General features: G+C 44.9%; 1 protein-coding gene across 2 annotated transcripts in view; it reads right to left on the reverse strand.

The window, feature by feature from the left end:
* Positions 1-2019: 2019 nt before the first annotated feature.
* ALDH18A1 (aldehyde dehydrogenase 18 family member A1) overlaps positions 2020-19645 on the reverse strand; it is a 38013-nt gene continuing 20387 nt past the window's right edge. For both annotated transcript variants that reach the window (XM_032432442.1, XM_032432441.1), the window contains exons 8-18: positions 18562-18686; positions 17569-17713; positions 16864-16937; positions 15693-15786; positions 12997-13217; positions 10797-10934; positions 8852-9047; positions 8625-8746; positions 6621-6807; positions 5507-5602; positions 2020-3040 (exon numbers count right to left, since the gene is read on the reverse strand). In XM_032432442.1, the coding sequence (XP_032288333.1) occupies positions 2859-3040; positions 5507-5602; positions 6621-6807; positions 8625-8746; positions 8852-9047; positions 10797-10934; positions 12997-13217; positions 15693-15786; positions 16864-16937; positions 17569-17713; positions 18562-18686 (1580 nt within the window). In that variant the 3' untranslated portion in view covers positions 2020-2858. The remainder of the gene's footprint in view (positions 3041-5506; positions 5603-6620; positions 6808-8624; positions 8747-8851; positions 9048-10796; positions 10935-12996; positions 13218-15692; positions 15787-16863; positions 16938-17568; positions 17714-18561; positions 18687-19645) is intronic.

Consider the following 19645-nt stretch of genomic DNA (forward strand, 5'->3'; position numbering starts at 1 on the left):
AGGACAGTTTGTTTCTCCTAATAACTGCAGTAAAAATTTAGTTCTACTAGTGTGCCATTTGGCCAAGTTTAAATCATCGTATGCCCAGCCTTGAAGCAGTCACAGTAAGCAGGGAAACAGAGCACTCTGACTTATCAGAGCCGAGTCATGTGACTACCACTAAAAATAGTGCGGTAGGGGGGTGATCAGCATAACCTCCCCTGAATCACAGAGACTGGGATTACTTGCAAAACACAGAAGAGATGGTTCCACAACATAAGGGATATAGAGCAAATAACACCTATTATAATCTAGTCCTTGGCTGCCCACCTTTCTTTCCATACAAATACTTTTTTTAGGAATTTATTTATTTGAGAAAAAGAGAGAGAGCAAGAGAGCGCAGCGCACAAGCAGGGAGAGAGGCAGAGGGAGACGGAGAAGCAGGCTCCCCACTGAGCAGGAAGCCAGGATGTGGGGCTCGAGATCCCACGACCTGAGCTCAAGGCAGACACTTAACCAACTGAGCCACCCAGGGGCCCCCATATGAATACTTTCCTAAATGGCCCCATAATGTATGTATATACTGTATCACTGACATACTTTTGGCTGTAACAGAAAACCTAAACTCAAGTAAACTTGGCTTGAAGAACGTTTGTTGTCTTACATATCCCAGAGGGCTTTTTTTCCCCCTTGGTGGGGGAGGTGGGAGCTTCTGGATTGGCTGGTTCAACAGTCTGTTGTCCAGAGTTGGTAGCTAGGAAAAGGGCAGGACCACAGGAGGGATTTCAGAATAAAAAGCCCCCTTCCTACGGGACAAACCAGTAAGTACTGAAGACTGCCTGGGTGGGGATACTTACAAGGCAATGGCTGCCTTCTGACCCTCCTTTGGGGATCTCTTCACTTGTGGTGGAGAAATAAAGAATGCCAATGGCCCTACAGTCCTCTGTAGAAAAGGACTAAGCCTGAGGTTGCTACAGGGGAATGGCCTTGTGGGATGAGTGAGCTTTAGCTGTGTTTTCCAGCCCAAACCCCATTCCCATCCCCTGCCCCAAGAAGGGTGGCTCCTGTGGGATTCTACCACTATCAGCTGTCTGGGATGTAACACCTTCCTGTTTACCCACACGAACTTCTGCCCTGCACTGGTGTGTTCACTGCTCCACAGACTTGTTTCATCCCCACCTCTGGACTTCTGCCTGGGCCAGTCCCCTGCCCGAATGCTCGGCCCACTCCTTACTCCTGTGACTCATCGTGCTCAGGGCCCAGATCCAGGCCTGCCTCCTCAGCCGAGTCTTCCCCAAGGGCCCCGGCCTTCTTGGGTCACTTTATTTTCGACTCCAGGGGTATTTGTTGTCTGCTTGGGAGCTGATTGTGGTATTTGCCATACAGCTTCCGGCAGGACTTTGTTTATTGCCTTTTCAGGCAAGCTATGCCAGAATTCCCCATTCTGAGGGCAGGGCGGGCAGGGTGGCTTGCCGGACCATGTAAGGCTCTGGATGAGAGGGAGAGTTGGGAGCCGGCCTGAGAACATGTTCCACACGACACCATGATTCTTGTGCTCATAAAACATCCTCAGAGGATAAGCAGCAGCATGTCAGTGAGCGCTTCTCTCTTTGGAAGGGCCCCCATGAGACAAGAAAGCTTTCAACTGCAGACTGTTGGGCACCAGGGACCCTAAAACAGGAGTTGGATGGAGGGAGGGAGGGTCTTCCGAAGTGAACTAAGGATGTTGGGACTGGGGCCACGGCCGTCCGAGTGGCGGCACGCTCATGCTGTCCATACCCGCCGACCTCACTCTGTCACCATGCTCTCGGTCCTTACATTCCTGGGGCCCAATCTCCTGTTTTCCTCTCCTCTTGGTCTGGGTCCGTCCCGTGGGATCTGCCTGTGCTGCCTCCACAGACACACACGGCAGACAGATGCTCTCCCCAACCAGCTTTCTGGGAAGAGCCAGTGTGTCAAAGCGGGTGTGCGGGCCACAGGGAGGGCGGAGGAAGAAGAGGGCCAGGGCAAGCGAGGGTGCGGACTTTAACCACGCACACAGGCTTTTCATAAGAACTTTATTTCTCAAAAAGGGGGAAGAGTCCAAAGTATTAAAATAACCCTCTAATTTTTGTTTTGGAGGAAAAGGGTAGGATGACAAAATAATTTATATAAAAATTTCAAGCATAATTGCTGTAGATACTTCATCCTGGGACTCGCAGCTCCAGGTTCCAACTGTATCCCGGGTCATGCCGAATCTTCTGGGTCCGGAGAGGCACAAGCATCTGAAATGCTGCTTTATCTTTACTCCACAATAAATATAAAAGGTCAATCTTCCCAGTGGAAATGATTCAGTCCACTTTTGTGACTGTTTCTGATGAGAATGCTAAAAAGAAGAGCTGCCCCTCTTCTAAATTCCAAACCTTTCCTTTTTGAAGATGAGTGTGAGCAAAAAGAGATGAAATGTGGAAAGACAGATTAGGTGTGATGGGCCCTAGTGCCAACCAAACATCAGGGGAGACGTTACCTCACTGAGGCGATAAAAAGGTAAAAGCGTCCATGATTTTCCCGTTGGCTTTTTTGTGGGGAAGCTGCACCTTTCTGTTCCTATCATGAGGGGAACTGGACTGTGTGAAGCGAAATCCCTAACTGCAGCAATTAAGCAAAGTCCCCATTCACAGCGATTATTTTCTAACTATGAAAGAGAAGGGTGAATTGGAATATGCACATTAGCCAAGACTGGTGTAGCCAAATGGAGCCCAGAAGCATCTTGGTGCACTTTCTAACAGGCAGACCCTTCCAGAAGTGGGAGATGAGACCTGGCTCATCCCCTGAGATTCTTAAGACAAGTTTAACTGTGAAGACCTCTTGAATCTTTCCCTGCTCTTCTTGGAATGCTTTCAGTTGGTATTTCTCTGAGGCACAGGGAGGTTCTCGTGAAGGTATTTTAAACTTCCATGCTCTGAGAAATCTGAGACCACGTGGTCCTGCCCTCGCAGCAGCCACTTAGTAGTGAGCAGTCCCTCAAGTCCTACCGGTCCCCGTGCGTGGATCCTCGATGTGCTGATGCCCACTTCGGCTCCTGAGAAAAAGCATGGATGAGGATGCGGGTTTTCCCAGCCCTGCTTCCTGTCCACCCACCAGACCCACAGCTCTTCCTTCTCCCCACGTGGCACCCTCTCATCCTGCCCACTCCTGCTCCATCCTCCCCAGATCAGCTTGGGTTCCACGGTCCCCGTCAACGTGTCCTCCGGTCGCTATGAATCATGACCAGCCCCCTTCTAATGAAACACAATGTGTGGGCTCTCCTCTGCACTCTTATCCCAAATGCATTTTGATAATGCTAGGAGTGCTGGCTGATATCTGCTTAGTGTCTAGACTGTGTATCATAATTTGACATTCAGGCATTTTTTTGAGGTATACAACAATGTCCAGTATTGAGGTTCATCTCCTCAGATATTCTCTAAGTCCCAGAATGGAAGGGCTGGGACATGTTCTCAGTATCCTCCAGAATTCTTAGCACAGAGGCACTCACTAGACAGTTACTGAATACATGAAAAGGGGTCAGTTCATTTTCCTTCCCTCTTGCTCTAAGCTTAGACTTGGGGCGTTAGAGGTTTTCCTGGGTCTGTCTGGATGTTCTGCATGGTATATAGTGGAGGCAGGGTTCCCTTGTCTGTCACAACTTTACTGAGCATGTACTATGTAAGAGGCACCACGCTGGGCCCTGGGGAGGCAGTGGTGAATAACCTATGCAAGGTCGTGTTTTCTTGGACCTCATACTTCTGTGGGCAAGGCAGTCAAAGAACAGTTGAGCAAATAATTTCATGTGGTGATGGGAGCGCAGGGAAGGGTGCTGGGACAGACTGCGTGGGTCGGGGGGACACCACACTGGTAGAGTGGTTAGGGAGAGCCTCCCTGAGGAAGGGCCTTTCCTCTGAACCCTGAACAATGACAAGGATCCAGCCAGCAGAGGGGCAGGTGGAGAGGCGCTGCAGGCAGAGACCAGCAGGGCAGAGGCCCAAGTGGGGACATGCTGGGTAGTAGTGGTTGGCAAGGAGAGTGTGACCACCAGATTCTAATTCTGGTTTAACAGCATAGGGACCACATGACTTTGGGCACATGACCAAACCATCTCCCGTGCTTCAGTTCATTTGGAAAATGAGGAAAAGAACAGAACCCATCATGTAGAACTAAGTGAGACAATGCATGTGATCTGGGAATATGTAAGTGCTCAATAAACACCATCTGTCACGGTTATTAATGCACTTCATAGGAATTTAACTCAGCCAGAGTTTGAGCATTTGCTCTGAGCACGTGATGGAAAGACAATGGAGTGGTCTTTTGCTCTTCCCCAATCCTGGACTTTTGCTTGAAAGCTAGGTAACTCAGCCCTTAAAAGTACGCTGCTATTTCTTCTTCAACAACATGAAAGACAAAAATCAATGCAAGGGATGTGACAATTAAATCAAAACCCCAACATAACAAACAGGTAACCAACAGTAAAGAGTCTAATGACTAAGAATAACTGAGTAAAATTCTCTTTAACAACCTTTACTAATTCAGTGAGAACTATTCTCTAGGCAGATCTATTCAAAAGTTTAGAGTTTTAAAATGTCTTAAGTGGTTGAAATAATTCTCAGATGTGTCATAAATACCTATTGGTGCTCTTTATAATGGTGCCCCTGAAAACGAGGGACTGTCTGAAAAATCTCCACACTGGGGAATAGAGATTTTCTTTCTTTCTTTCTTTCTTTCTTTCTTTTTTTTTTTAAGATTTTACTTTTAAGTAAGCTCTACACCCAACATGGGACTCAAACTGACAACCCTGAGATCAAGAGAGTTGTATGCTCCACCTGAGCTAGCCAGGTGCCCCTGGAGATTGTATTTCTAATGATGGAAGGGGAGAAGGGAGGTCTTTCTTTTATTTAAGGGTGCTTTTCTGAAGCTTTTTATTTCAAAGGTGTGCTTTAGAAATAAACCTTGCACCTCTGGGCTTACCTGTTTGTTTTTGATGCTGCCTATTTAAGCCCAGCATACGTATTAAAACCTTCTTTTGTCCTGTCCTCATGGGGAATCCCTCCTCTCAGGCAACCTGGCTTTCTCTTTGAAGAAGTGAGTCTGCAACAGCTCCCGAGGGACCTCGGCACGCACGCCTGTCACGACCTGTGCAGTAGACATGCTGTGCTCTGCCCGTACTGTAGTGGGAGCAACCCAGGCTCTGGCCCTGTGTAAGTGTGGGTCTGAGAGACAGCTGGGGGGGGCTTTGGGCAAATTACTTCACTTCTCTGAATCTCAAAGATCTATGGAAAAAAAACAACAACAAGCACCTACCTTCTTAATACACAAAATGCTTAGAGCACAGGACTTCTCCCGGCCCAAGGTTGCTCTGAGGATTCTCTCTCATCAACTACCCTCCCATAACTCTTCTCTTTTATCTTAATCAAGCATGTGACTTCATGTGTCTCCTCCACCCTCACCATGCTCCTTGGACCACACGGTGATTCACAAAGGGACCTCTTTTTCTCCTGACCAGAATCTTTCTTACCCAGTCCGAAGCGGTAGCCATCAGAGAAGCGGGTGCTGGCGTTCCAGAACACACAGGCACTATCTACGTGCTGGAGAAAGAACTCTGCTGTTTTCTCTGCAGCATAAAGAGAAGACACTGAGTTAGGGCGACCCAGGGAAAATATCCCTCCTTCCAGTCACACACTGGTGGCTGACCAGGGCTGAGCCCAGGCCCCTGAAGAGCTTCCCTACACATTAAACATGCAGACTTGTGAAAAATCTGAAGAGGAAGAAGGCTAACCAGCTTCCTCAGCCCTGTTATGGAAAGAGTAGTTGCCTGGGAAAGACTGGGCTGGAACCCAAATCTCCCCCTGTAGACATACCCTTAATGCTGCAATGGCCTGACTATATTATCTCTTTATAAGGCTCCAGAACCAGAATGCCTAAGTCTGAATCCCAATTCCATACCCACTAGCTAGGTGACCTTGGGCAGGTTTATGAACCTCTCTGTGCCTGAGCAAAATGGGGACTGACAATATTACCTAGCTCACAGGGTTGTGTGGAGGATAAAAGGACTTGACACACATAGAGCACTCACCCCAGAGCCCAGCACACGTAAGTGCTCAGTAAACGTTAGCTATTATTATTGGTGGTGTTGTGACTCCCCAATAAACCGTCTGCAGATCCCTTGAGGGGCCATGCTGGCTGCCTGTCCTGCTGGGCCTCCAGTGCCTGACAGCTCGGTGGTTTCTCGGTACGTATCTGTGCGGTGAATAAATGTATGTGGAGAGCTGCTTCTGCCCTCAACCTCCTGAGCCTGGGTTTCCTCAGCTGTAAATGGGTTTATTCCAATAGCCTGGAGGGACTGTTGTCCGGATTAAATGGTAATCCCTGTGGCACAGAGTGAGTCATCTCCAGAGTGTAGCTAACCATCTCTTCCCTGCCTCCTCCCCCGGGGCCGCAGTGACAATACAATGAGGCAGCAGACGGGAGAGCACTCAGTGAACCCACAAACACAACCGATGCCAGGCATTACCATTAGCCCATTCGGACTATATTTTCCTGCAGCCAGAGGGGCTGAGAGGAGCAGGACCCCATGGAGACCAGGATGGAAAAGGGCAGGTGCCGTAGGCCTGAGGCACATGCGCACTGACCATTTTCCGTGACGATGACATCTGTGTGCGAGCTGCCATACTTGTGGATGTGGTCGATGGCCTCCTGGACGCTGTCCACCACTTCAATGCACAATTCCAGGTCCCCATACTCCGTTCGGAGGGACTTCACTTCAGAGGGGCTGAAGGTCAGGTAGGAGGCGAACTTGGGGCCTGCGTGAATTTTCACCTGGAACAGAGGAAGTCGAGCGGTGACAATATAAACCCGGCAGCAGGAAGCCAGCTCGCACTTCTTCCTCTAGGACCAAACAGCCGGATGAGCCTGAAGGTGAGGAGCCTGTGGCTGCTGCGGCACGGACGATTAAACCAGCCCTGCCTTCCTTTCAGAAGCAGCCCACCACCCTCCAGGATGCTCCGCTTTTGAAAACGCCGCCTGGCCACTTGCCGGCCAGGGGCCCTCAGTAAAACTTGAGCAGGGATTTAAGCAGGAAGCCTCTGAATGTTAAGAATGTGCAAGGCATTTAACAGGCTATCGACATAAGCCCTTGACTGCTGGCATCTTGCTGAAATGAACACTTGACTATATAAATCCCGTCCCCTGCAGAGTGGACCCAGACATGGACTCACATGGAAAGGGGGAGATGGCTCATATCTATTTCTACTCCCTGCCCTCCAGAGAAGTCCTAGGTGTGCTTCAGAGGAAAAGAGTATTTAGCTGGTAGCCACCTCAACCCGCGGTTACCTGTCAGACTTCCAACTTTTGTCAGTCAGGCCCCACCTCGAGGCTCAGCTCAGCAACAGACTCTGGGGCTAATCATGCTCCTGGCTGGAGGAATTTAAGTTGTAACAAGCAGTGTTTGTCCTGTTCTTGTTGTTCCCGAGGCCCTTTTACCTGGGACCCCGCTTCCTCCAGGCCTGGGGTCCAACCATGCTCCTCAGGGACAGGAAACCCATCCCTGAGCCCTGCTCTGGGCAAGTCACCCTGCTGATTTACTTCCTACAACACAAAAGTGTTACATGAAGTACACATATTGACTGATTTTGATTTAAAGAATTTCAAGGCAATCTTGATAATAACTAAGGATATCATGGGTTTGTCTGAATCAGGACTGGAGTTTTATTCCTGGCTGCTAAAGGAAAATTTTCCTCCTGTCTAGTCCAGTCCAGTGTGGTGTTTGGCATACATAGGTGGCCCATCAAATAGGCCAACAGTGTCAAGGAAGGCCCTAAACATGAGTGATCATGTGAGTGAACTCCATTTTAATTTGTGGGGTGCATTTTCATTTTCAAAACAATCCTTTCAGGTTCTCATTGGGACCGTGCCCACCCATCTATAAGCTGAATGGAGCCTTCCTTTCCAGCTAAAGGATGAAAGCAAAAAGATACACACAGGATCAAAGCAACCAAAGCCAGCAGTCACTTTCTCTAAATGCTGTGCTTGTTTATGTAATTATGAAAGGGTGCCATGACATCAGATGTTAAAGTTTACAATGTGTTCTGCCAGAAAACTTAAGATTGTCCATTTTTGCCTGGAGAGCCTCTATTCTTTTGCAATTAGTAATTTAAGATGGAACATATATTTGTCTGAAACTTACCGGCACTGGTTTTTACAACCTCAACAAAATGGTAATAAAATAATCCAGAGAAAACATTATACAAATTGTTGACTCCCAAATATCATTGTATGAAGTACATTAATACTGGTAATTGAAGACACTGGTGGAGGGGTGGACACATATATATCTCTGTTTGAAAACATTTCTGCACAATTTTTTCAAATCAAATCCAAACAGGAATGTGTGTTCAGAAACAAACTTTAAACTATGCTGCCTGAATAAGAGGGCTATCTGAGTATGTGACAAGGCAGGGATGTGTCTCACTCTCTGTGTACTTAGCACAGAACTCTGTACACAGTAAATGCTCAAAAACACTGCTTCTTAAATTGCCTTAAATGGTATGGCACTTGCTCCTGGTCTAATCCCACAGGCTTCTAAATCTCAAAATGGAAGACAGGAAGTGATGTAGGAGTCCTGGAACTTGTCATACCTGTTCCACTCTCAGCATGTCAATGATCTGGTCAAATAATGGAGTTCTCAGCAGATCTCGGTGGATTAACAGAGTCTCCAAAGCATTACAGGCAGCTGGATATTCACATTTAGAGTCTCGGACTGAAAGAAGGAAGACAAAGAACTGTTTCTAGTAACATGCTCCCGAGCCACACAGGATCTGATAAATATCCTGCCTGCACAAAGCAGGGGCCCCATTTGGCTCACCCAGTCTGGTGACTTTATCGACGCTGGCCTCTGAATCCACATACATGTGGCAGATCCCCTCACTGTGCCCCATCACTGGGATTCCCTTAGCAGCTTTCTGGATATCTCTGACCAGCTGGGAAGAGCCACGTGGAATGATCAGATCTATCATTTTGTCTAGGCGACAAAGATCTTCCACTTCTTCTCTGGTATTCACCTGAAGAGGTACAGAATAAAAACAAAAATGACATCTGACCTCACAAAATACAAAGTAGCAGCACCCGCAAGTGCTACTGACCACTTCTACCCTGGGATGAAACACTTGTGTCAGGACACTAGGGTGATGGCCTTTTTCCCTCCTCTTGATTTTTAATTTCACCCATATGGTCACGTTACTTACAAAAGAAATACAAATACATACGTACGAGAATTTTATAGCAACTTTATTCTGTGTAGCCCCGAACCAGAAACAACCCAAAAGTTGGCCAACAGAAGAAAGGATGAACTGTAGCATATACATATAAATGGAATATCACATGGTTATAAAAAAGAGAAAACGACGGCTGGAGGTAAGTAACATCATGGATGACCTTCAGAGACATAAAGATGAACAAAAAAAATACAACACAAAAGAGTGGGGGTGCCTGGGTGGCTCAGTTGGTTAAGCGCCTACCTTCAGCTCAGGTCATGATCTCAGGGATCGAGGCCCTGCATCAGGCTCCCTGCTCAGCAAGGAACCTGCTTCTCCCTCTTCCTCTGCCCCTCCCCCCCTGCTGTCTCTCTCTCTATTTCTCTAATAAATAAATAATAAAAAAAGACCTAACAACACAAACGAGTGTATTTTGTATGATTCCATTTATAATGAAGTTCAAGAATAAGCTAAACAGATTGAATGTGAAAGAAGTAAAGAAGTGGCTATGAGGAAGCATACTGATTAGGAAGGGCACAGGAACCTTCTGGGGTGCTGCAAACGTTCTACAGCTGGATATGGCTGGTGGTTACGTATGTGTGTATGTGGATCCAGGAAAAAGTCATAGAGTTGTTCACAAAAGATCTGCATACTTTACTGTATGGATGTGATACAGCAGTAGGAAGAGGGCTGGAAGGACACCTATCTAATTAAGCTAGGATGTGGTAGAGCTGGGATTTGAATCTCTAAAATCTGTGCCCTTTCCACCCCTAACGTTGCCATAAGAAAAAACCCAATTCTTGTCAGTGAGCATATAATGCAGTGGGTTTATACACACTGTCCCAGCAGCCAGCAGAATCCTGGCATGTTGGAGTAAGTGGGCCTCAATGCAAAAAGAGAAGGCTCTGGAGTTAGCTGAGGTTCAAATCTATACTCTACCACAGAGTGTGGGATTTTAGGTGAGTGACTTTTAGCACTGAGCCTGTTTTTTCCCTAATAATAATGGTACCTTCCCGCTATGGTTGTTTTGAGGACTGAATGAGGCAATAGATGGAAGCTGCCTTGCCTACAGCAGGTGCTCAGTAACCTCTGGCTATTATGGTCTAGTTTAATGACTCCACTTGCTGGTTGAGGAGAGTGAGACGATTGAGCACAATAACAATAGTGATAATAGCATGACCTCATACTCACATGCTGCATAATGGCTTCATGTGTTTCATCTGACTTGCCCTAAATCACTCTGCCAGTGAGCAGAGCCCTGACCTCATACTCTAGGTGGGTATGCCCCAAGAATGAAGAGCTAACAGGCATTCTTGTAAATCACAGTGCCAGGACACAGCTGTATGCGAGCGGCCTTCCCAAGCCACTGAAGGCCCACCTGGGCAAAGGAAGCCTCTGGCATCATCCAATGTCAGCAGGTGCACAGGACCTGCCACTCTTCCAGTCAAGCTTGCTTGTACAAGTGGCTTGGACTTAGGTGACCTAAGCTTTGCTTCAAACACCCGAACACCTGACCTGGCGTTCTGGGTCTGATGTGGCTCATTCCCAAGGACCTACCAGCTGTATGGCCTCTTTGACTCCATGGATTGATAGGGCCTCTTGGGCCAAAAGGTGAAGAATCCGATTGCTGTGTGTGGCCTCCTTCCCTCCTTTGAGTAGCAAGCCGTTACCACTTGCAATAGCCAAGGCTGCCACCTGCAGATCAAAGAGGGGAGCAGTTAGCCCAAGGGAAAAAGCAATCACTGGAACAGTCAGCACTCACGGAGCACGCCTCCCGTGCCAAGCACTGTGCTCATCACTTATGAGGCCTAATCCGTTTAATCCTCCAGCACTCCAGTGAATTAAATACTCGTTTCATCCCCTGCTTTGCAGATAAGGACACTGAAGCCCAGAGAAGTTGGTGACTCCCCAAAGACACATAGCTTATAACTGGCAGGGCTAGAAGCCTTGACTCCAGAGCCAAAGCACCCGATCTCAGGAACTAAACTGTACGGCTTGCTCAGCACCATTAGCAAAGTAACCTAAGCGGCCAGCGTCACATGGCCCTGTCCCCACTCTGGCCATGGTGGAGGACAGGCAGTTTGGCTGCCTCTGGCTGAAGCTGGGTGGCATCTCCAACTGTAAAATGTACACCTACTCTGGCCCTGTAACTGTTCTGAGAGTTCTAAATGCCTGGTGCTGAGAACCTGGAGAAGACCAGAGCTCCTGCCAGCCCCCAGACAAGCTGTGGCAGAGACTGCTGGGAAAGGAGCACAAACAGGGCGCATAGGATGAGCATGGGAGTCTGATACGCCCTAAAACCAGCTTGTTCATCAAGGACTCCCATACCACCGAGATACTCCAGTGAAAAGCAGGCCACCCAGGAGGAGGGTTAGCTATCCTCTTAGAGCAAAGAGCTAATGACTTGATCATCCAAGGCCTGAAGCTTAACTTTCTGAATGTTTTTGGGATGAATGAAAATCTTCCCATTTTTATAACGTAATAAAAGAAACTACTAAAAACCTTGCCTGAACATGTTAATCTCGATTAGTTCTTAATCCTTTTTTGTTCTTGTTGCTCATGGACCCCTTATAAAATTAATGTAAACCTTCTCTATTTAAATGCACTAGCACACCAGGCTGCATACAACTTTTAGAATACATGGATTCTGTGATGCCATCCAGAGATAAGAACCCAGGCGAGGAACCTCAGCTGTAGTTGGCTAAAGAAGAATCTTTGTCCATGTGAAGTATCAGCTAGTGTGGATGAAAAGGAGCAGAGAAATGTCATGGACCCATTCCTACTAGCAGATTAGGGTTCTACAGTTTCCACTGGAGTATCTCTGCAAACAGGAGTGTGGGCAATGGGGGCAGTGTGCCAGCACCAGGCAGGGCCTGAGGACAGACCCCGATGATATGGGAGTCCTTGATGAACAAGCTGGTTTTAGGTCACGTCAGGGAGTATTCACCAGAAAGCATGTCAGACTCCCATGCTCACCCTGTGCCCTATAGTAAAGAGGTGCTGGTTTTTTGTCTGTTGTTTTTAAGTAGAACTTCGGAGACTTTAAGGCTAGTGCAAAGAAAGAGCTGGTATCATCCTGCTGGTCAGTATGGTGGGAAAATGGTCCCAGATTTCTGGAAGAGTGGGTAACCAATGGGGCAACCCTCTAATGCCACCTTGTAAATCAAGGCATGGCTGCTTCAAAAAATCTTTTAACACATGGTTTCTCAATATCAGACAGTGATATGTCAAATTCCTTAAAGAGGGTTGCATTCTAGTTTCCATGAACTACTGAAAGTTCTTTTTCCTGATTTACCTACAGGAGACCATCTGTGACACTAACAATAAAGGGTCTTTTTCACATGGGCAAAACCGGCTACTAGATGAATTACCTTGCAGGAAGCTAGAAGTGGTCAGGGAACAAAGTGCCCCAGTGAGCTAAGACATGGAAAAGTGCTCCTGCATTGTGCTATGGAAGTTTCATCTGGGCTCCAGTCCCAGCTCCACTCTTTACAAGTGATAGGAATAGTAACTTCTATAAGCTTCAGTTTCTTCAACTGTAAAATGTACATATGAATACCTACTTTAGAATCACTGGAAGAATCAGTAACATAAATGACTTTAAGAACAACCTGAAAAGTCTCAAAAATTATCTTTGGGGGAGGAAAAAAGGTAAGACTTTCTCACCAAAAAAAGAGAAAAAAGGAAACTTTCTTTGGGAGACTTATGTCGAATCCTGAAAACACACTCTTCTCCTACCCCAATGGCAGGCACATACCTGGGGCAGACAGTCAGGACGGGACTCAAAGATGACCAGCAGGACTCCAATCGGGACAGTCACTTGTTCTAGTTCCAAGTTTTTGGCAATTCGGGTTCGGCGCAAAACACGCCCCACGCTATCCTGTGAGGAGGCTGCAATCTGTCGCAGACCGATGGCTAGGCTGTTCAATTTGGATGTGGAGAGGCTCAGGCGTTTCAGCAGAGGGGCTGCGAGTCTCCCTGAAGAGGTGTGAAGAACACAAGATAAAGGAGCAGCTCTGGGCAGGCTGCAGCTGCTTTACTAAACACGCGGCACTGTGTTAGGAACAGACATGAACTTAGGGGGTCTCGAGAAGACAACGACATGCCACTTATACGGCTTCTCTAGGGGGCTTTTAGTAGGGTAGCTCATCATGTAAAGGCACGTACGCCAATACCCATTGTGCCGGCAATTTCAGTTCCCGAAATCTGTCATGTGCACGAGCAAACTTGCACGTAATGAGGATACTTGTCACAGCATTTTTACAATAGAACCAAATTCAACTTAAAAATTTAGACAATGAGCTACAATGCAGTTATTACAAATAATAAATCTATACGTACTGATATGGAAAGCTGTCCAGGATATAGTTTGTGAAAAAGGCAAAACTACAAAAAAACATGCATGGTAAGATCCTGTTTATCAAATTTTGCATATATGCATGTGCACACGGAGATATCTGCTGATGATCTCTATCTTTCTGCACTATTTTAATTTTTTGTAATGACTGACTTATTTTTATAATCAGAAGCAATAAAGATGTTTTCTTTTGAAATAAAAACTTAAATAGAATTATTATAATTTCACATATGGCATATTCTTTAAATTTAAATACAACCATTTGCATGGTGTGATTCTCTCTACACACACATACACACACACACACACATATTCCTAATACACATGCATACACACCAGGAAAATCACCTGGAAACACATACCACAAATCATTACTATCGTTAATGTTGAGATGAGATGATAAAAAATTTCCCTTTTTTTCCTTCCCTTTCTTTCTTCCCTTTATAGTCACATCCACCAAGGTAAAATAATAAAAAGTTTTCTACTTAGGAGGGAAGGAACCAATATTATATTAAGAAAAAAAGTTGTATCATCATTTTACCAATAACATCAATCCATTTTCTTCACTTTTCCCTATGTGTTAACAAGTTTTAAACACAGTGTATTAAATGTTGCATTCCAATTTTCCATCTCACAATGCATGTATGTTTTCCATGTTGCCAAAATTGTTGTAATTACTGCTAAATACTCCACTGAGCTAACATAGCTTAATGCACTTAACCAAACCTATGTATTAAACACTGAGGTTTGCAGTCTTCAGGGTGATAAATAACCCTACTCCAAGAATCTTTGCATACAGAGCAGTTTTCTCTTCTTGAAATAGTTTCTTAGGATACATTTCCTGAAATGGACTTACCTAGTCAAAGGGGACTACCATGCTCATGTATACCCAGGACTTTGTTCTTAAGCCACTGTGTGTCCTTATGAATTTCCAGAGAGATATAACTGGGATCAAAAGTCAGAGGTCTGCCAACAACTAGCTGTGTGACCTTTAGCAAAAGCTTTAACCTTAGTGGATCCTAATTCTTTTACTTTTAAACAACTGGGTAAGATTATCATCAAAGATTTCTTCCATTTCTGAAAATCTATTTTATGACTTTTCAATACGGCAAAAATTCAAAAGACCAGATGTATACTCTAAAGGAAGTTCCAAAGCAATAGCTACAAAATGTTTTAAGAAATCAAAGTAATGTTGATGAACCTTGCAAGGTTTCTTTGAAGGGAACACCACTAATCTGGATGTTTAATTTAAGGCACATTTATTCAAGAGAAAAGGAAATTCAAAACCCCATAAAATCATCCCCCAATTTTTAGGGTGGAGATACAGAGAATTAGGAAGGAGAGAAAGACTGAGGGCTGACTTGACTCTCTACATATTTAGCTATCTGCAATGTGAGTTCAGCCATATCACTCACTCTACCATCTGCACGTTAGGGCATTTGTGGATGGCATCTGTTGCTAACTCTGGACAGCCTATGCACTGATTAATTAACTACGAGATACGCTATCTTTCATCACAGGCCCCACAAACTACTTCCACAACAATTTTATATGCACAGTCCATATGGGTTTGAATCCTGGATCTGTCACTGGCCATATGGTTTTAGGCATATGACAACTTGTTTGTGCTTCAGTTTCCTCCTCTATAAAATAGGGATAATAAATAGTAACTAACTCAAAGGTCCCATGCTATAAAGATAAAATGATATCCTGTCTGTAAAGCCTTTAGCACAATGCCTGGCAACATGGAAAGGCCTCAGTAAGTGTTAGCTGCTATTAGTGGAATGTCTAAAGTGAAGCAGTCCTCAGTCTTTCTTTTTTGTCCTGAAACTGCCATAGAATACATGGCTCATGACCTTGGGTACAGAAAAAGCCCTTTGGAGGGTATCTGGGAAAGGAGCTGGAGATGGTATGTATAAACTGAAAAAGCCCAATGAAGGCTAGCAAGCAACTCTTAATAAAAATGATGTATGATGTATAATTTCTTCTATAACAATCTTGTCTTTCGGCAGACTATAAGAATTATTAGTAAAACAAAGAACAAAAACCAAAACGAAATCCTCCATAACATTGACTCCGAATCACTTGGTCTTTACCCTCTGCCTCCTCCAAGTCTTTTTTGTTGGCTAACAGGATCTCATCACGTTGGTCCGTCAACAGATCAGCCAGATGATGGATAATCTCTGCTCTCTAGGAAGAAAGGTAAAACATTAAACAAACAAGCAAATACATTAATCCAAGAAGAACGCACAGCATATTTTTAAACCTACTCCTCTGAATGAGCCAGGCCTTGCTCCTAAATTCAAGGTCACCATTGACTGAAATCTCCTTACCTCCTATCATTCATTCTCCACCTCGGCTCTCCTCATTTTTCCCTTCCTCTCTCACTACTAATCTTCCTGATGAATGACAGACACAATCTGTTCCCAAGAAAGGGGCCAGCATTTTGAATCAGCATGATACATCCATCTCCGCATACTCAAATCACTGGCTGTATAGTTTATTTCCCAGGTAAGTTTTCTTTTACACAATTGTTTATTTAACGAATTCCGCCAAAGAGAGAAAACCCAGTCCTGGATGCTTGAAGAGACCCCAATCCTTACCCACCTAGATTAAGAAGTGTGGCAAATGAGTGTGATTACTGAAGGAGCAGAGGGGAGTGGTTTAAGAGACCAGCTAAGCTCTTCCTTTGCTTCCCTTTCTCTACTTGTAGTTATTTTAAATTCTCTTCTTTCTCAGGCCAAAGTGCTCCCTTGAAGAACCTAAATACACTCTCAAATCCATCCTTAATAACACAAGCCTTGAGAAGCCAATCCCCAGCTTCCACCTGACTGCCTTGCATTTCCAGACTCATCGTGTCTGCCAATTCACTGTGGGCAGGACCCTGACTAGAGAGCAGGCTCCTGAGCTTGCATCTAATAGGGAAGTTAGGTGATTCAGATGGGTTAGGACAAGCAGTTTTTCTCCATTTCCATGCCCGGGATGTGGCAGGATTAGGGAGCCTCCTTGGTCTCATCATTTCCATGATGTTTTTGATCAAAACATCATAGTGATGAAAAGCAACCTTAGGCCTCAGGCTACAAAAGACAAAAGGGAAAATAAAATTTGGAGAAAGAACAAAGGCAGAACAAATCTGAATCACACCTGTAACTAGAATAACTCTGTGGGGCCATGAGGAATGAAAGGGGAGACAGGCGTGACTGTGCACTAAACCTTACAGAACGACTCACTTTGAAAACCAACAAAACTATTAGCTAGGGTTATTACCTGCTCAGGTTCCAAAGTGGCCAACATTCTTCCTCCTGATCGAGCCATTTCTCCCTGCTGCTCAACGGTAGGACCTGTAAGAATATTTGCAAACATCAGATCATGGACAGCTACCCCAGCATGTGCACAGAACAAATGCTCAGTATCTTGGTATGCTTGTTTCCCAGAGAATCACTTGGACCAATAAAATGGCAAAAGAATATACTAGATTAACTCAGGCATAAATATAAGAAACGTCTATATTTCTAAAGTGGACAACATAATTTACATCTTGTAGAGTTCTTTCAATTCCACTTTGGCTTATATTCTCTAATGTGTTTGCGTTTCTGAATGTAAATTATATGGCAATTCTATTTTTGTGAACAACTGAGAGTACATATCATATCTTATGCATCTTTGCATCTCTAGGCATCCAGCATGGGCCTAGCAAATGTTTCTTAAGAAAATGGATGCTTATATTCTTTAAATTAGTGGTTTTAGAGAAAACAGGAAGCCTAGTTGGGCAGGTTAGCTAAATTTTACAGAAGCAAAGCAAAATCCAATTTTAAACAAAGAGTGTTTGAAACAATACCAGAATTCAGGATATCAACACATTGATTTTGTGATCTCTATTCCTAGAGACGAGCTTAGTCTTCAGTCTCATCTAGGCCATGGTGTGGCTACCTATCATCCACAGACCATGCGACTCTATGAAGAACTACTTACCTGCAGGCTTTACTTCGGAAAAGAAGGTGCCAACTTTCTTTCCCTCCACGATGTCTGTGATGACATGCCCAGACACCTTTGGGTGGGTTCCGTTGGCAATAACCACAGAAGTGCCACCTTGCAAAGCCCAGAGGGCCGCTTTCACCTAATAGGAGAGGTTAGATTCAGACCTTTGCAGGGTCTAGTCATCCACACTTTAAAGTTGCAAAAACAGAGAATACAATGTAATATTGAGCAATCAACTGTTTCCAACAGCTCAGAAGCTCTGAAAACACACCCAGCCCCTGCCCTCTTTCCAGCCCAACTTCAGCGTGTGCTGCCTGACAACGAGCCAATCTGCCCTTTGTGCTCAGTGTTCTAAGACTCTCTAGTACCGGGACTCATAACTTCTACGTTTGACTTACTGTGCCTCAACTTAGTGTCCAGTCTGGTGTTTGGTCTGACCAGAGTCTGATCCTGAGTTCTTTTAGCCTTTGCTTGCGTATCTCTTTTGTATGTCTCTGCCATTGCCACATATGATGCTGTATCTTAAGGGTATCACTTCTTAGAATAATGAGAGGGAAGAATTTCTCAAAGATTTCATAAATATTTGAGCTGGGGCACCTGGCTGCCTCAGTCAGTGGAGTGTACGACTCTTGATCTCAGGGTTGTGTTTAAGCCCCATGTCAGGTGTAGAGATTACTTAAAAAAAAAAAACAAACTTTTGAGCTGATAACATTAGAGGGTTTATGAATTATTAAAAATATATAGACCCTGCCCTTCACAAGTTTACAGCATGACTGCACTATGTAATCTTAGTAAAGAGAATACATACACAGACACGACTAAACATAGGTAAACAATATGCATTAAACCCATATTTAGACGTACACATTTAAGTACGTATGTGCTTAGTATCGTAACCATTAGTTCCCAAACACTCACAAAGTAAAAAGGGTAAAATACTGTTTGGTTTTACATCTGTTATAGGCAGTAAGAGCATCAAACCCTTACCTTGGCTTCCATGCCACCCATTCCTACTCTTGACTTGGTTCCAAAGGTCACAGACTGCTGATCTCCGGGATAAAATATATCAATGAGCTTTGCATCATCTGACCCTGGAGGACTGTCAAAAAGACCTAAAAAGCAGACAAGAGTCAGTAATGTTGCTGTAATGGAAGTGAGTGTCCCCTAATACAGACCCCCTGGGCACCTGCCAACCACTCGGTACGTGACTGATGAAATGAATTCTGTGTTCTACCAGCTCTAACCAGAAAAGGGAAGAAGGGATCTGTACAGCCTACCCATGCTGAAAATCAGCAACAGGAGGACTCTCCTTACATACTTTTATAACCTGGCTTAATGAATGAATGCTTGCCCGCGTCATGGCATGACCATATCCTTGGCACAAAACTTACCAGCCCTGCCCATTGTCTACTGGGAAGCTGTCCTCACTTCTGCCACTGCTACTTATGATGCTGAATTAAGGAAGTAACTGAAAAGGATGAGTAGCCACTGCAGAAAACACACAGCAGCTGTATACTATAATGTGATTGTCTCCAAGTGGGATGAAATGGGAGACAGGTTTTCATTAACTCTCACAGCACCCTCTGAAACAGCCACTGACTACACTCTCCACATTATGGGTAAGCCAATGTGAAGGTTAGGCTGAGTCAGCAGAAGAGCACACGACTCTCAGTATTCAGTCTGGATTTATCACCACAAAGCATATGTCCCTTTTATAACTGAATAGAATAACATAAAATATGAGTTACATGAAATGTTATATGCATACAATCCATGATTAAAAATCTTCACAATTTCACTTGTAAAAAGAGCAAGTTGGAGGCTTGGAAAGAAAAGTCATGGGTCTGTGAAAATGGAATCACTTTAAGGCCTTAGTGGGACACAGAGAGGAACTGCCCAGGGTTGGGGACTGGCTCAAGGACATCTAGGCAGTGATGTTTTTAAGTTACTGCTTTTCCTGTGTGAAAATACAGCCTTCTCTGCTTCATTATTCCAAATCTCTAACACAACCCTGCTATAAACGTCCTCTCTAGGAGAAAGGAATCAGAGGAGTGAGGAAAACGGTGTCCGG

Source organism: Phoca vitulina, unplaced genomic scaffold (genome assembly GCF_004348235.1).
Source record: "Phoca vitulina isolate PV1807 unplaced genomic scaffold, GSC_HSeal_1.0 scaffold48, whole genome shotgun sequence".
In the NCBI taxonomy this organism is placed as follows: Eukaryota; Metazoa; Chordata; class Mammalia; order Carnivora; family Phocidae; genus Phoca; species Phoca vitulina.